The sequence below is a fragment of the Lotus japonicus genome, chromosome 3 (genome assembly GCF_012489685.1).
Source record: "Lotus japonicus ecotype B-129 chromosome 3, LjGifu_v1.2".
Lineage (NCBI taxonomy): Eukaryota > Viridiplantae > Streptophyta > Magnoliopsida > Fabales > Fabaceae > Lotus > Lotus japonicus.
This window is the reverse complement of record NC_080043.1, coordinates 93,792,865-93,810,787: the sequence shown is the minus strand read 5'-3', so window position 1 is coordinate 93,810,787 and position 17,923 is coordinate 93,792,865. Positions and strand designations below refer to the sequence as shown.

The window sequence follows — 17,923 nt, the reverse complement described above, 5'->3', positions numbered from 1 at the left end:
GAACAAGCGAATAATAATAATAATAATCACTTTCAAAAAAAATAAAATAATAATTATAATAACTAGCAAAGGGCAAGTTTTGACCACAAATAAGAGGAAGATATTTGAACAATAAGTACCTATAAGGGTCCCCAAACCCATATCATACACACATAAAACCTATTAGACACCAAACTAGACACCCAGTATTCATATATATATATATTATTTTATTTTCTCTTTTTTTTTACATTATATTATGTATTATAATTTTTTAACACATTATATATTATAATTTTTTTTTGGACATACACATTATATATTATAATTATTACTTCTTCTTTCATTTCTCTCATTTTGAATATTTTCATCGTGCGGATGTGCATAAACCAGACTCCAAAGGGTACACATGTGTGTGGCTATTTATCAAGTTGATTAAGGTACTATTGACATTATGTGATCCATATTTATACGGACACATATAACCTAAAAGGGGGTGCTGATAAAAGTACTTCCACCAAACAATGGCTTATGTAAGGCATACTTGTCTATTATTTAGTAATCTCCAATGTCATCTTTGATGCTTTGAGGATCTAAACATGAATCCAAAGGACCCACTAGCAAGTCACATGCATGTGATGTGGGTGGAGGTTGAACCAATTTAACAATCAATTTGAGTAGAGAAGAAACAATTAGTAGCCCATTGAAAAAGAAAATATTTAATTAAAACCACAAAAGTCCCCCCACCCCTGGGGCCTGTGCCTCATCTAATCAAAACAAAATAATTTTTTCTTGCTTATAAAAAAACAAAAATTTCTCAAGGCTCAAGAGTCTGAAAAATAATAATAATGAATAAAAAAATATCTTGTGGAAGCTTCTAATGTCTCTACCTAACACCTTTGAAAAAAGAAAAAGGGTAGGGTTTATGGTTGAAAAGTGACTTCCCCATTATCTCTGAGAAGGGCATGGTTTTTGGGATCTGGTTGAAAATTATCTACCACCCGTTCTGTCCTTTCTGCTCATTGCTATCTAAAATGTCCATGTCTCACACTACTTTTCAGAAACGCAATTCATTGTTTTTGGAGTATTTTCTTTTTAAGATTATAGGCTAGCCCTCTTTTAATTCTATATTCTATGCTGTTTAATCTCACTCATTTTGTAAATATTTTTTGTATAAAATACCAACCTATTTTATAAAAACCTAGCTACTTTATTTTTGGGATACATGGAAGTCAAAATCAATAATTAGTATTAATATCACAATATATTTAATGATATTATTATTGGTTGGGGAAAACATGCATGCCCAATAATCCAACCCAGAACTGGCCAATCCAAACGAATTGCTTTCTGACCCCATGACATGACCCTGAGTTAATGCGGCAGATAAAATTTGAATGGTTGGTAGGATCAATTCACCACCCATTTCATATTAGGTTCCCCCACCTTTTAATGTGATTTATGCCATTTACCTGTTAAAAAGCTCCTTTAATATTATACTCCCTCCGGTCCTATTTATAAGTAATAAAAAAAAATTCACATAGTTTAAGAAATGAAGTTAAACTAGATAAAATGCATTAAATATGTCTTGAATCAAAATAAACTTCCAAAATTGCCCTTTGTTATTAGTGTTGGAAAGTGGGAAAGAGAGAGAATAATTAATGAGACACATTTTACAAGTTAGAATTAAAAAGGGCATCATTGGAAAAAAATAATTAATATAGCTCAAACTTTTATTTGGTTCTTATAAAAGACCAAAATTTTTCTTCTCTTTCATGCTTATAAATAGGACCGGAGGGAGTAGTATTTGCCAACACGCAATGATGTAGCTACAGATAATTATATCTTCACCATTTTTTAGGTGTGGAGAGGTGGATGAAGAGAGAGATAGGAAGAAATGAGAGATAAAGTAAAGATGTGATATGTGATTTGATTGATAAAGAAGAGAGAAATAAATAGAATGAAGGTGGAAAAGAAGTGCAGATATATGTATATATCATAACTCTATAGCTACTATTTTTTTTTATCACCAAAGGCACTCTGATCCGAGTTCATGAGAGTTTTTTTTATAAGCTATATCAAATATATTGAAGTGAAATACAAGAAGTATTTCAATTCAATACAAGTAGGAAAAGATGAGAAAATGAAAGTAACAACTATTACAAAACAACATGTCAACATCAATGAACCTCCTACTAGAAAAATAGTCCATCACCTATCACCTCCTTGAAGACAGATTAAAGACATCATGCTTCATTAAAACCTTATCAGAAAAATATTATTGAGACTTTAAAATTACATTAAATTAAGTTGGTATATTTTTCCAAATATATTATTTTTTATACACAGTATTTAAAAATTGAATTATAAATTAAATATTAGAGAGTTTATCTACACTTATACGAAATTACTTAGTGTAACTGTGTTTACACTGATTTTTTGTAAAATCACATGTAAATTAATTATTTCAAGGATCAGATCCTATTTTATGGGCTCTCCAAGTCTGACAGCTTACAGGCAATTTATGTGCGTTTTCAAGAGTGAAAAAGTGAAGAAATTGTCCGGTGACAACTTGAAAGAAACAACACTCCGGTGAGTATTGCAATAGATGTAGAAACAAGTAGAAATTTAAAAGAAGATAAAAAAGATTGGAAGGAATCAAAAGGTAATCAAAGAGAAAACAAATGAGAACAAAGCAAATTCATTACTGGAATGGTAAATGGTGGAAGGAATCCGTCTACTGCACACTCGTTGAAGCCGTTTGCCATAATCGTGGACTTGAAGGCTTTTTTAGAGCTTTGCTGTTATTTAGGAATCCAACACCTTAACCTAGTTATAAACTAGTATTTATAGAGCTTAAAATGGAACTACCATTTTAATCTTACGATTACAAATGAACTGAAAAATAACAACACAATCTACAGCCATTTATTTGGCATGATTACAAAATAATAACTTCCAGCAACAACTCTCCCTAATATGTAGTAACTGTTCCATGATGCTATGCTATGCTGCTACTTCACCTTGATAACTGTTTGACAATTTGAAAAGCATCAGATTCCACTCCAAGCATTATCATTAGTAACCGCCCACTCTGTGCTACCAATTTGATTAAGGCTATGTTTGACATGTCATTTCAACTAGCTTATAGCTTATTTGACTAGCTTAAAGCTTATTTGACTAACTTAAAAGCTCTATAAAAGTGTTTGGTGAAGGAGCTTATTTTAGTAGCTTAAAGCTTTAAGCTATAAGCTACCTGAGGTAGCTTATAGCTTAAAGCTTATAGCTTCTTTAATTTATTGTCATTTTTATCCTTATTATTTTATTAAAATTCCATATAGGTATTAATGTTAAAATAAAATAAGTAAAAATTAATATTATATTTTTCAGATGATTTTTTTTTCCTTCGGAAAACCTATTTTTAAGATGATAAATAAAATTAAGTCAAATTAAAATATTTAAACTTAAAATAATTTTAATATTAATATTCTATAGGTATTAATGTGAAAATAAAGTAATGTTAAATATAAAAATAATTATACAATTATGTCCTTTTATGTCATTTTACAATTTCAGCTTGTTCAACAGCTAGTTTTACCAAACACTTTTGTTATAATTACGTAGTTTTTCAGCTTTCAGCTATCAGCTTTCAGCTAGCTTATCAACTTTCAGCTATGAGCTAGCTTTTCAGCTATCAGCTAGCTTATCAGCTAAACGTGCCAAACATAGCCCAAATATCAAATTGACTTGGTCTTCCAATTAGATATAACAAACTCGACCCCAGTAGTTTTCGACCAAAGCAACACTACTTTGGTATATCTTCCATATACATATTACATGCATATTTATACCAGGTTGATTTAATCATTCATCCAATTCAATACTCAAATTGGCTTTATAATAACACATTTATTTCAACCTTATATTGAAGCACATATCTCAAGGACACAGTGGCCAAGTAGGTCGAAATATAAGCCATACAAATAGAAATATATTCAAATAACAAAGTGTTGTTCTTCACTCAAGATATTGAAATTTTGGTATTAACAAACTGCTATGTGTTGACTAAAGAAGAAAATTAAACATATCGCTTCTGCGGCTATCTAGACATTAACTAAACCCCAGCCCAAAACATCCTTTATATGTCAAACCAAGGATAAATAGTTGTTACATGAGTGAGTGATTAGTGAGCACAACTTGAGTCAATTTGGTTTTCAAAACACGCATTTCAACATATTAATTAAGATACAAAATTATATCACAGTAAATCAAACGTGAATCAATTTTTTTTTTATAAACCAACGTGAATCAATATTAATATTAAGTTCAATCGAAATACAAAAATATGATGCCAGTTTGATTAATTAAGCTGATGAAACCAACCAATTACGTAGATATTAGTGATTTGATGAACTTAATTAGCCCCATTTCATTCATCCAATATATATCTTTTTATTGGTAGAAAGAGAGCACCGAGTCAAAGAAATAAGAATTTGTTGCCTTAAGGATTCATCGAATAAAGATGCGTGACATTAGGTCTTTTAAAGTCTTACTTTCTCGGTCCATGAACTCTTTCTCTCTCCCAGACACTTAAGTTTTAACTAATTAAATGTCTTTCAGTGACAAAAAAATGTCTTTCTTTTCTCTTTGCTGTGACTTAGAAATACTATATATGTCGTATAACCTATGAGTTTTGCTCATCCGGAACGTATCACCAAATTTAGAAGAGCATAGTGTACAATGGATCTTTGTAAGGTAAAAGAAAGAATGGCAAAACCTAGGTAGGTTCACAAGTATACATACCAAAGTTAAGAAGTTTGTTGGAGTAATTAAATGTTGGGAGAGGTTGGTAGAAGATGATGCATGTTGATAGTTGATACCATGGATATGGCTTCTTCACTCACGCGTTTTAGATAATATTCGTGTATATATAATACTTTCTAGTTCTGGATATGTATTGAGCTACCTAACTATCATTGAATGAACTGGAAAATTTGGATTCTCTCAAATTGTAATTTTGCATTTATCCTTTTTTTTCACACCTATTAAATATGTGAGGTTTGTGTATCCCTTCACTTAACATTATCAGTTCACAGAGTATATTAGTTCGATAGAATTAAGAATTAAGAATAATACTTGTAAGAAGAACAATAAATAAATACTACGAGAGAGAATTGATACTTATCCATATCTAATGTGTATTTATCTCCTTTGAAACTACTACCAAACTAATTAACTAGTAAAATGAACATATATATTATTTCAATAATAAAATTAATTAAGAGCATCAAGTTCAAAAATATATATGAAACATAGTGTTGGAATGAAACGGATGAAATCATGAAACATAATAGGGTTGGAGTGTAAAAAATATGGAAAATAAAGAATATTATAAGAAAGTATAATAATTGAAAATATATCAAGTTCATATAAACTAAACATAGTGTTGGAAATGAAACATTGAAACATGTTTAACATGACAATAATGCCTAGCTATACCTCCAAATTTTACTAGTAACCATATAGATCAAGACTCAAATTTCTTTGTGAATTCAATTATCATGTAATCCAATGGGTGTGAGTAGCCCAGGAAGGAACCAGATAGTATATTTTAAATTTTAGTATACCGCCATTCCATCTCCTCAATTTCTCCTCCTCCCATAGCTTATCCATTCACTCTCTCTGTAAACATGCAAACACACCTACCAGTTCTCGTTTTTCTTTTATGATTTTTTTTCTCTATATAAGACAAACCCCAAAAAGCCTTCAAAAGTCCAAAAGAATCTAAATAGATTTCTTTGCGGAAGAAAAAAGGAAATAAAGATCATCACTCAGAGACTTAGTGGTCTCTGTATGAAACACATGAATGCATATATATAATATTCATCATGAGAATAACAAAATAAGAAAGATAATTAGGAGCTAGGACCAACAAGACTCATAACGTTATTTTGAAACCCAATTGTTATTTATGGATGCATGATTGCATGTGAAGCTAAGAAGAATTATGTACCTAAACCCTCAGCTATAGCCCGATGGAGAGCTGGATTTGACACCCCTACTATTAGATTTCACACCCAAAATTTTCGGATTTTCAGGTTCTGAATTATTTCGGAATCTTATATTCCGAAATGAATTCGTGATTTGTAGTGCAAAATACATGTAACACCTCATTTTTGAGTGAAAAAATACTTCGGAAACCTTATTTCTGAAATATTTCGAAAACTAAATTTCTGTAAATGGGGTGGCATTTCTAATGTGTGGGGTGCCAAATCTAATGATCAGCCCGATGCCCATGATGCACAACACGTAACAATATTGAAACAATTAAATAATTCAGAGAAAATTAGTTAAATATATACATGACTTTGGATGTATGATGCAGATGATTTATTGCATCTTATGCAGTAAAATATAATTAAAAGAGCTGTCATCACTCATTCCATTTGGAAAGATCTAATCCTGTAGATAAAAAATTTGTGCCAACCTATCCATGGAGTACAAAATCAAATTCATGGTATATATCTTATAATCCTAACATTAGGATGTTTTTTTTCAAACAACTTAATTACACATTAAACACTTATTGCGATGTCGTGATTATTAGTTTAAGTGGTAAGACTAAAAGCTATAAAGGTTCAAGAAAAATAAAGGGTGAAAAAGCTAGAATTTAAACTCTGGTGAATAAACTAATTTATTGAAAATAAATTTCTTATATACATAGACTCATATTTATAAGTTAATCGGCATAACTTATTTAAGGTAAGTCAAAACATCTTATAAGTATGTACTAATAATTATTTATATAAATAGTTACAAACAAAACATCTGTGCAAGCACACACCTTTATAAGCACCTACTCATTCAATTAATTATCCCTTGGGAAAAAAATAAGAATCAATAGTACTAACCTATTTCTAGATTCATGAATAAACAGGAAAGAGGAAGATTCAGACGAAAGCAACAACAACAAAAATGAAGGAAAAAAATGGCGAATACTGTTCTGCTATACTGGTACTATACATTTATATGCTATGCATCAGCAACTAGTTATTTATACAAATACAAATTAGAGAAGAAAAGAAAGAAAGAGGGAGAGAAAATGCATATCTAGAAACTCTTCTACCACCGATTCTGAAGCGAGAATCAATTCTGGTGAGAAGCATTCAGTACATGCTAAAAGATTTCAAAATCAAGTGACTCAATTCTTTAACTTATCTTCCAAACACTAGCTATTTCTGAGAAATTGCCTCATTTTTATTTCATTTCCAAGCTTGTGTAATCCCAAACACCAGGTTTCAAGCCCAAGAAATCATAAGCAGCAGAAGAAGAAGAAGCATTGATGTTGTCCCCACTGCTAGTGCTACCAATTCCACAGCTGCAATCCTTACTGTTCTGCAAACCCAAACTGCATCCAAAACAGATGTTTCTCTCCCCTGTTTCATCAGGCTCATGATGGCGTGGAGGACTAATAGTTAACTCAAGGTTCAAATCAGGACAACGTTCTACTCCCATGGACATGGACCTTCTCACCACCATGCTTGGTTCACCACTACCAGTGCTTGTCTCTTGTTGCTGTTGATGTTGCTTTGTTTTAGCAGAGGAAGCAAAAGATATAGTGGTGGGTGCAGAAGCAGAAGCAGAAGCAGTAGCAGGAGAAGAACCAGGTTCTTGATTCTGAGAAGCATGTGCAACTTCATTGAGAGGCCTGTGAGTTGCAGGGTCAATTCCTCTGTTCAAAAGCTTCCTCCTGATGTGAGTGTTCCAGTAATTCTTTATCTCATTGTCTGTTCTTCCTGGCAATCTTCCAGCTATCAGAGACCACCTATGAAAAAAAGTACTCAAATTAAAGATTTTGCAGTGGAAAGTTGAAAAAGATGAAAACTGATAAAGGAGTTAAAGGGTGTGTTTAGTTTTGATGGAAGTTTGAAATTTTGAGCTTACTTGTTGCCAAGGAGACTGTGAAGTTTGATGATGAGCTCATCCTCTTCTTCTGTGAAGTTGCCACGTTTGAGGTCCGGGCGGAGGTAGTTGATCCACCGGAGACGGCAGCTCTTGCCGCACCGGAGGAGGCCTGCGGCTTTGGGTAGAGACCGCCAGCAACCTTCACCATGAGCTCTGATATAAGAAATGAGTCTATCATCTTCTTCTTTGGTCCATGCTCCTTTGTTTGTGTGTGCTTTTTCACAACAAGGTGATCTTCCCATATTTGATCACCCTCTCACTGAGTTGAGTTGCTCTATTTTCACTTTTGGAACAAAAAAACTGTAATTGGAATTGAAATTTGGAAACTTTGTCTCTGTATCTTTGCTGCAACAACAAAGCCAGCTGAGGAAGGAGTTGGGGTGTGATTTTTATAGGCTTTTGACCCCAAATGAGATTGGGGGACAGAGAAATTGAGAGAGAGATAGGGGGAGAGAGGGAGAGGACCCTAATTGCTTCTAGATGTGAGTTGGTGAGACAGGTTAAAGGGAGTGGCTGTTGGCTCTCTATGTGATGCTATATTTATACTATATTTGCATTAGTGATATAACAAGTTAGAAGACATTAACTAAGGGTAACCTTCAGGTTGGTGTAAAGTAGAATAATTATAAAATATGGGCAAAGCAAGACAAGATATTATCTATTGCGGTAGCTCAGTTGACAACATAAATCGAGTGTGTAAAAAGTTTTTAAAGAGAGACCAAGAAACTTGAGTGTGATTATAGAGTTATGATCTATTTATACCTCATTTTCTCATTCATATCATTTACACTTATTTTTATTTTTATCTCTTTCCTTTTGTATCACATTATTTATCATATCTCTCATTTTTCAATTTTCTCTTCTTATCCATATAAGGTGGTTTTATGGGTACAGAGCTTTATTTCGTGAGTATATTTCGAATTTGGAGTAATCAACATTCGAAGAATGACCGGATATGAGATGTCTTAAAACAAAATACAGTATGGGCAAGACAAGATGTGATCTCTTGCCCTTTTTTAGATAAAAGAGAAACATAATTCACATCTCATAATACGCTTTATCTCCAATATAAAACCCAAACTTGTCCATTTAGTCTTGTGCTCAATTAAAAATTCACTCCCCAATTCTTTCTTCAATTATTGCTGATGAATAAAATGTCTAGCTGTTGTTATGTGATGAGTAAGGCACCTTCGTTTGGAATTAAAGAAATGAGTATTTTATTTACAGCACACGAGATCTATGGAATTGAAATTGAAGTTATAGAGATTTTTATAATTGAGAAATTGACTTAATTAGCAGATCTGAGCTACCTAACACACCAATGGATTTAATTTCTATTATCATCTTAGAATGTTATAGCGTCTCATCTTTCTTAAGTTTTATATATATCTAATAAAAGAAATGTTAACTATATGCACACACACAAGCTGGTGCAGTGTTCTTTCGACTTAGCTGATAATTGCATCCAAATCCAATGGTAGTTTAGTTGTTTGTCTGCATATATTTGTTCATAAATTATTCTCATCTCATTTCTTTTTATCATAATTTCTAAATATAAACTCTAAATAATCATGGTTGGGCAAATATTTGGATTTTCCGGATCTTCACAAGTGTTCACTAGTTTTATTTTTATTAGTTCCATGAAAATCGCCACCTAATGGAGCAAAACACAGTAATATATTCAGAATCAAATATGGATAACCAACCAACACCTTGCCTTAAATGCTTCATGTGGGGTTTAGTTTCCCTTTAAAAATTATTCATTTCGGTAAATTAGTTGCAATGGGCAATGTCCTGAAAGAAATGTGTTAGTAGTTGGCTATTCATGTGCGGAAAGCATAGAGATGGTAATGGTAGTTGTGGTTCTTTATTCTATTGGTGCATTATCATGAGAGAGAGAGAGAAAGAGATCATAGATAGACAAGTTTCTAGAAGTGTTGGAGGCTGGCTTCAAGGAAGGATGTTGAAATAAGAGGAGGGGAGAATAAGAAAGAAGAATGATTTATAGATATATGCAAAATATTGCGGATATCCATCATACATCAAATTAAGAAAGAGAGAATAAATAAAAGTAATAGATGTATTATATGATGAATGTGATAAAAAAAACAGAGATTAAAAGAAAAATAAAATATTTGTTAATTGTCCGCAACTTTTATATGTTGAAGTATCATTCTTGAATAGGAAATGCCAAATGAGTGTGGTTGTGGTTGTATATGGGCTTTGGTTCACCTTCCACTTTTTTGTTTTTCTTTTCCTCCAAACCTTATGGTGCAAGTTTAGGAAAGGTAGAGCAAAGGAAAGGTTGGGATTGGGGGTCCTCAATCACCTTTTTGTTGTCATCTTCTACCCCCCAATTGCATATTATTATGGTAGTTATTCACCACCGCATATACTTCCACTCTCTTTCTCCTTCCCTATGCGTGTCAGGTGGATGGTAAGAGTTAACATTCATGGGTACATGTTGCTTTCAAACACGGGAGTGGGGAAAAGATTCAGTCCACACGGGTAAATTATTTGGGAGTATTTCACCCACCTATTTACCCTTTTGCTGACTCTACTCTCAATTCAAGTCCACATCCTCAAGGAAAAAGTCCAAATCCATCCTTAATTAGTAATTGTGCGTTGAATTATGCCACGGATTGCATGATTTGCAGTACCACTCCCCAAGTAACTAATGAAGTTCTTGGGCACTTAAAACCCCGACTATATAATTTTGAAAAATGAGTAGAGGATACCGCTGATCCAGATGTGGTGGTGCTGGATAAAGAGCACGATGGTGTGTTTAACATCCACAACAGTGCATGGTGGGAGAGGTACCTATAAAAAGTTTCTGTGACGCTCAAGTAAATTTTAGATAAGAGAGAAAAATTTAAAGTCTAATAAGAGCACTATTGAGCAAATGAGTAATGTCTGTAATTGGATGAGTAAACATGTTTTTCTCAAAGCTTAACATGGGTAGTAATGGAGGCATGAAACCTTAGTTTAGCTATTGTGAATAGCTTATGAGATGATGTCCACACTTAGGCCCCCTTCGAATCATTCTTCATGCCAGCTTTGTTTTAGCTCAACTAGCTATTTAATGAGTTAAAAGCATTCACTTGATTCTGAGTCATCTAAGCCGACCAGGACAATATTGAGTTTTGTGGTCATTTCGGCCGACCATAATATCAAATCTTCACGGATTAATATCATCTTAAGTGTTCACTTATATTCTCTTAAATTAGAATTTTATGTCTATCTTTATTAGATTAATAAGACTTTTTAAACACGGTATTTCACTTTACATTATCATATAACATGAGAAAATTCGTTTCTCACCCACTCATTTATTTTCATGACAACTGATTTTAATTTAGCCATGTTAACTTTAAACTAAAATTTATACGCCATTTGGGTATTAATGTGCAAAAGAAAATTGGTCCTCTATGTCTTTAAAGAGAATGAACAACTCAACTAAGACCATGAGCACATACATAATTTGCATTTAATTTGTGATATTTCATTCGGTGAGGCAACAGTCCTACCTAACTCTATGGCGTAGGGTACCGAAAAGATGCAATGTGCGTATGATCCTAAAGTTGCCAATAATAAATGACGGACGAAACGCATAACTGCACACATCAATTACATTGAGAGAGCATCATCATCATCCATCCATGGTCGCTATCGGTTGGGTGTAATTATTACTACAAGAGATCACCCTAAAATGGCCTTCTTAGCTAACCCAAAAAGGAGGAGCAACCTAAGGGCTTCCCTCCCCCAATTAGTCTTGCATACCAAATGCAAAGGAAATAGATTATGATGTTCTCATATGAGATAACAATGTTAAGTAAAACATTACAAACCACTTTTTGTTAAAGTAGCATTGCTTCATTAAAATGTGTAAATTTTTACTTCTTATGCTTTCTAACGGTAAACCAAACGAACTCATATAAAAGAATAGAAGGAAGAAATGATCCATGGCGTACCATTTGCATCTGCATGATTTTTTTGTATGGTGGTGACAGCCAGCGGAGCAACACACGAGTTTGTCATGTGCTTAGGTACTCCTGGAAGGCTGTCCGAACTTCTAACAGGTCTTACCTACCTACCTCTTGGGCTGTCCTCCACATGTGCGTTTTCCTAAACTTGATCCCTTTTCTCCTTGGTCTATGCTCTATAATATGGTGGATAAGATTTAAAGGTTCAATATTCTAAACCTTGGTCTATGCTCTATAATATGGTGGATAAGATTTAAAGGTTCAATATTCTAAAGATTCAAAAATCACAATAAGTTGTTTGTTCACACTTAAACTACACTTACATTAAAATAGAAAATGAAGAAATGATAGAGAAACCACATATAGTCATATATGATTTGATAATACGATAGATAAAAAAGAGATATGTAGAAAAAATAAGTGACAATGTTGCATTAGAGAAAGAGAAACGTGAATGAATTAAGACAGAAGATGTTTACTTTGTTTAAAACGCAAAACAAAGAAGCTCCAAAACATTTAAGACTTGCGTGTTAAAACTTGGACGAGATTACTCTAGACTATAGTATATTCTATCATTTCTATGCATAGTAGAGAACTAGGTAAATTATAAAGGGATTGAAACTAGGATTCACGGCAACTTTTCCATATTATATTCCAACTTTTTCTTTATTCTAATTTGCTCATGCATTAACAATAAATTTGTCTCTTTGACCATGTCTACCCTTCTTTTCTAATCTTTCATAGAAAAAGAACACTTAAATGGGACTATTGAAATTTGTATGAACATACCATGATGTTGCTGTCAAATGGAGTATTCAGTAGTATTTTTAGTGTATTCAATCATATACTTAAAGATTGTAGCTTTATTCTTATTTGTACTAAGAAAACAGAAACTGCAACTGCAAAAATGAACCCAGCATTATGGGCCACTAACTTGACTTCCAGGAGAGATGAATAAATCCAAGTCTACTTTGCTCTTTTGCGAATTTCATACAAATAACTGAGGATCACCACTGCACCAGTAACTACAACTCCAACAGCACTTTGTAACAGAATGGTCCCATCCTTAGGTGAACTCGCTTTTGAACTTGGAACAAAGCCTAGCTCCGAAAGTTTCTTGTGGGATTCAGCATAATCTCGAAAAAATGCTTCTTCATCCTGCAAAAGGAACAGAGTTCAGAAATGAGACAGTGGACAGATTCAAGTAATCTAATGTTAATGTTGCATTATCAGCTGTGCCAGTTAGAACTTTGCAACGAAATGCGAATAGCAATTCATTTTTCTTTAATGGATTGGAAGCAAAACACAAACTTCCCATGGATGTCTTAGTCCATATATACTGTCGTGAACCAAAAACTTAAGCTGTTAGTCACACATGAATGATTTTACATTATATTATTGACACACTACCTAACGATAGAGCCCATTGAACTCAGCGTGAAAAATGCACATACCCATCAACTTGTGCTTGAATTCAACTTTTTTTGCTATAATAAAGGAGGCAATTCTTCATATCATTTAGTCATAAATCCGATATCATGTCATGAACCAACTATTCCAACAACTTAAGTTATTGGATAAAAATACATGAATAATTTTATATTATATTTCTAACACACAGGTATGTGCTAATAGACACATCATTTAGTTTAATGTAGGCATTAGCTTCATTTCACTAGAGAAAGAAAACAACCCCAACGTATGGTCAGTAGTTGGCAAATTAGGGAGTTATATTAATACTTGACCAACTGAGGGAGAAAATAATGCAAAGAATATCCATACCACTAATCGAATAAGAAAGTCAATTCCTTGGTTTTGCTGCCCAACTAGCAGCACTAGGGGGATATATCATCAACTTTATGCAGTTAAATAGTCGGGGCCTGGGGTAGCATATGATCTCCTAACCACAATGCTTATGGAAAATAAGGGTCCTCCTTATCAACGGCTACTTAATATCAGCACAGGCAAAAAAAGTGATTTGATAAGTAATGCAATACGCCCACAAGCTTCTCGATGTTTGTAGTGAACTACTTACTAAATGCTACTAAAAATATCAATTGGCTATGCAGGATACCAAACTAAATAAAAATTTCCAATTGTGATTATTTAATGGTTATTTGAATCAAACAATCCAAATTACCTTCGCATACAGCTCAACATAACGACGAAATGCAGGATCCTCCAACAAAGCCTTGTCTGTTGGAAGTTTAAGCAGCCCAGCAGATTCTTCTTTCAAGAGTTCCCTGATATTAAAGTCGATAGTTAGCTGTAGATAAAAAAAACACTCTACACATCTACTTGAAGTAAAAAATATTGCACACACAACAGAAGCCTTACACAAAGTATGAGTTATCAAACTTTAGAGGGTCCTCTGTCCAAGGGCCATCAAACCCCGATCTTTCTGGATGTGCTCTTCCCTTAAAACAACACAGAAAACGAAATAAGAATATAAGGCCATTATCACAGAAAGTAATAAAAAGACATACACAAAAGGAGAATCACCAGCGTATGTGCCCCAGACAGGGCAACGATATCCTTGTCAGTCAAGCCCATTCGATAAAATATGTCGCGAAGATGTGGCACACCTACCAATGACATTGACAAAATTTTATGCTTTCATAACATTCTTCACCTTGTTAAATAGAACAATTTTCACAGCTCTAGTAAGATTTTACCCAGACCAAGTGAACGCAATATTTGAAACAGACACAAATTAGAATCTCACCTTGTTTAGCATCAGGAAGCCGTCCTTCATTGGTAGATATCTTCGAATCCTACACGAGATAGAAAATTACATGAAATAACAAGATTCAAAGATTTCATAATATTCTAACTAAAGGTGTGGTACAACTTACCTTCCTTCCAGGAACAAAGTTAATTGTCGGACCCCCAGTAATCTCAACGGCAACAACACCAGCAAGCTGGAAGCACAAGAAAAACGAAATAAATCTTTATTCAGATTCACATAATCTATATACAGCAGTTGGTTCCATTTTTTAGTAAAGAATGCATATACTGTTCTACACAAAGCGTGCCTTATTGCCTTAAAAGAGTGAAGATGCTCCACCTACCTCCTCACACTATTTCAATAGATTTTGGACTCAATATGCACTGGATTTAATCGGTTAGTATATGATATACAAGAAAATATCATGTGTTGATTCTGATAGAAATTAGTACAATAATTTAAGGGAATTTTTTATTTTAATAAATTCAAATTGCCAACATAAGTAACTTTCAAAACTAGTGTATAAGAAAATCTAATGATGTTTATCTTGATTGTAGAAATATTGGACACTAAGTTTACATGCATGTGAATAACTGGTAAAAAAAGAAGTGGACCTTAACCAGGTAGGTAAAAAGCTTAAGCTGTAGAAACTTGAAATTCACTCTATTCACTAACATAGGAGCTTACGCTTCAAATGTACTGTTGTACATTTCATAACCATCAAACTTTAGGTATAGTACTGCTCTAACACCAAATAAAATATCATTCTAAAGAGAACAGAGAAAGCATGAACCAAATAAGCTGATGCAAATAAGCTGATTAGCTAAGCAACGCTCTTATGACTCATTGCAATCTTAGTCTTCAATTAATAAATGTCGGAGTTGTCAAACATCATGAGCGGATGAAGCCAAGTCTGACAGGACACTACATCTATGGGCAGGTTAAGTCTGTCACTTTAAAATTCATTCACTAAGCATAGAAGCATACATATGATATGAGTTATGAGGATCATGAACATTGAATAAATAGAGTAATTTGAGTTGCAAATGGAAGAAAACGGAACCCCGACATACACATAACAAACTATCTGATCAATCATCATGCACATTCCAGATAAAATTGAAAGTCTATCAACTCTATTCTACACAATTTTCTCGAAACGAATTCAGCACAAAATTATCAGATTAAGAACAGATATTCATAACGAGTGAGTGAAGACAAATGATCACCTCACCTGGTAAAGGTCTGCATATGTAATCTTAGGAACTTTGGTCTTCACTTCCTCTGTAATATCAGTAAATAAGACAATCCTCAGTAAGAATTGAAAATTCGAAAGATTCGATTCTAACATACACAAATCTAACCCTACATATCTTCTTGTTAATTCAATTCTCGAATAACACAAAGCATATGCACATAGAAAACTGAACGAATGAATCAACAACGAGCATACCGCAGAAATCAAGAGCTTTCTTCAATCCGTTGTTAGCGCCATGAGAAAACTCTTCCTCGTTCCTGATGGAACCGTTAGGTCCACCGGTCTTCGTCCTGGCATCGTAAGTACCAGCATCGTGCCACCTGCATCGATCGGAATTCAATCAATCAAACCACAGAAATTCAGAACAAGATTGCGAGATCGTAGCGTTGACCGCGAATTAATCCAAGAAACTGAAAATCTAAGTATGAACAGCAATTGTTTTGAAGAATGAAACTGAGAGAGATCGAAATTGAGATTGAGAGAGTACGCTAAGCGAAGCATGAGAGGAGCGCAGTTTCTGTTGGCGATGAGAGCACGGAGATCGCGGCGAGCCTTGTCAACTTCCTTGAGGTAATCGCCGTCAACCACCACCGGCAACGCCATTCTTCTTCTTCTTGGTTCACAAACTGAACGGAGTAACAGAATTTGATTGGCGGAAAAACCAAAACGACGCTGGAGAAGCACGGCAAGTATGTGTGTGTGAGTGGATATGATTCAATGTGTGTGCGGTGCTTGCAATCACATTTTCCGATGCGAACACTCCTCTCTTGACACGTGGCAATGGTTGATTGACCCGTTGGCTTATGTGACAACAACTACTATTTCTAAAGGTTTTTTTTTTTTTAATGAGCCAAATGAATATATTGAATGAAGTACAAGGGGTACTTAAACCCAATACAAGAGGAAGAGAGAAACAGACAACATAACAAGCAAAAGAAAAAACGAAACTAAGAGAGACTTAAAAACCCCCGCCCCTTGGAAGCACTTGCTAAATAAAATGTGCCTCATTAAAACCTCTCAAGGAAACCCCCTTGGAAAAAACCTGAAAGAGGAAAAAGAGTACACGTTTTATGAAGCCAAAACGACACCTCCAAGTGGAAAATACAAGGCCCACCCAGTAAACACCAGAAGCTGAACACTGCCACTTAGCACCACACTCTCGCCAACATATCCTAAACCAAGCGGGACTCCAAAAAACCAGTAGCCCATGATGTTTCCCAGCAAGACACCTTGATCAAGACCACCACTATAAAAAACTAGCTAGCTCCGTAGCAGATTGCTTCCAACACACGATTAGTGAAAGCAAAATCAAGTACATAACCATATAATGCCTAGCGCCCTGTATGCCGCCAATATCCAGCCAGACCCCGCCTAAACTCAACACAAAATTAGCTTCACTTACATGCAATCCAAACAAGCAAAAGGATTTGTAATCCATTCGAAGAGAGAGAAGCTAAAATTGTGTTCCTTCGCCTTTATCCAGCTCCAGGATTTGTACTGGATAGAATCAATAACAGTGGAGGCCTCAAAAGCTCCATTTATAAACAAAACCGAGTTCCTATTGTTCCAAATGCACCAAACCACCGCTACCCACACAATCCACGCCCTCCTTCTCCGGTGCAAGCTACCACATTCTGCCAAAAACTGAAGAAAATGAACTTGGCTATCCATAGGCACTGCACAGCAAACACCCCACCACTGAAAAACTCCAGACCACACCTTCCACACAACAGGGCACAAAAAGAATAAGTGTGAGGTGTTTTCCTCATCTTCCAAACATAGAGAGCATCTAATTGTTTCCTCATCAAAACTGACCCCTCTCCTTCTCAAATTAACCTTAGATTGGATTCTATCCAACAACACCTTCCAAGCTAACGCTGCCACGTTTGAAGGGATTTTTAGAGACCACAGGAAGCTGAAAACTTTGTCTCTAGCCATAAGGACCGGTCCTTGGAGAAGTTCATACGCAGATTTCACCGAGTATCCACCTAGTTGCTCTCTGGACCAGAA

General features: G+C 34.4%; 2 protein-coding genes across 2 annotated transcripts; both read right to left on the bottom strand.

Annotated features, from left to right (window-relative positions):
- Positions 1–6,955: 6,955 nt before the first annotated feature.
- LOC130747600 (myb-related protein 308-like) lies at positions 6,956–8,466 on the bottom strand. The gene is made up of 2 exons (XM_057600576.1): positions 7,924–8,466; positions 6,956–7,804 (listed from the first exon to the last, which is right to left on the bottom strand). Exons 1-2 carry the CDS (start codon positions 8,184–8,186, stop codon positions 7,237–7,239), a joined length of 831 nt encoding a protein of 276 aa, XP_057456559.1. The 5' UTR covers positions 8,187–8,466; the 3' UTR covers positions 6,956–7,236.
- Positions 8,467–12,701: 4,235 nt separating this feature from the next.
- Positions 12,702–16,638, bottom strand: LOC130747599 (L-ascorbate peroxidase 3). The gene is made up of 9 exons (XM_057600575.1): positions 16,401–16,638; positions 16,109–16,233; positions 15,890–15,939; positions 14,783–14,848; positions 14,653–14,701; positions 14,430–14,512; positions 14,265–14,344; positions 14,068–14,170; positions 12,702–13,085 (listed from the first exon to the last, which is right to left on the bottom strand). Exons 1-9 carry the CDS (start codon positions 16,514–16,516, stop codon positions 12,894–12,896), a joined length of 864 nt encoding a protein of 287 aa, XP_057456558.1. The 5' UTR covers positions 16,517–16,638; the 3' UTR covers positions 12,702–12,893.
- Between the last annotated feature and the right edge of the window lie 1,285 nt (positions 16,639–17,923).

Bases quoted from the DNA above. Each gene is read 5' to 3' on its own strand.
- LOC130747600 (XM_057600576.1), bottom strand. From the start codon at position 8,186: ATGGGAAGATCACCTTGTTGTGAAAAAGCACACACAAACAAAGGAGCA. The intron at 7,805-7,923 runs GTAAGCTCAAAA...TTTTTTTCATAG, and splicing joins CACAGTCTCCTTGGCAACAA to GTGGTCTCTGATAGCTGGAA.
- LOC130747599 (XM_057600575.1), bottom strand. From the start codon at position 16,516: ATGGCGTTGCCGGTGGTGGTTGACGGCGATTACCTCAAGGAAGTTGAC. The intron at 15,940-16,108 runs GTATGCTCGTTG...CTGATATTACAG, and splicing joins GAAAGCTCTTGATTTCTGCG to AGGAAGTGAAGACCAAAGTT. The intron at 13,086-14,067 runs GTAATTTGGATT...TTCCTTTTGCAG, and splicing joins ATGTTGAGCTGTATGCGAAG to GATGAAGAAGCATTTTTTCG.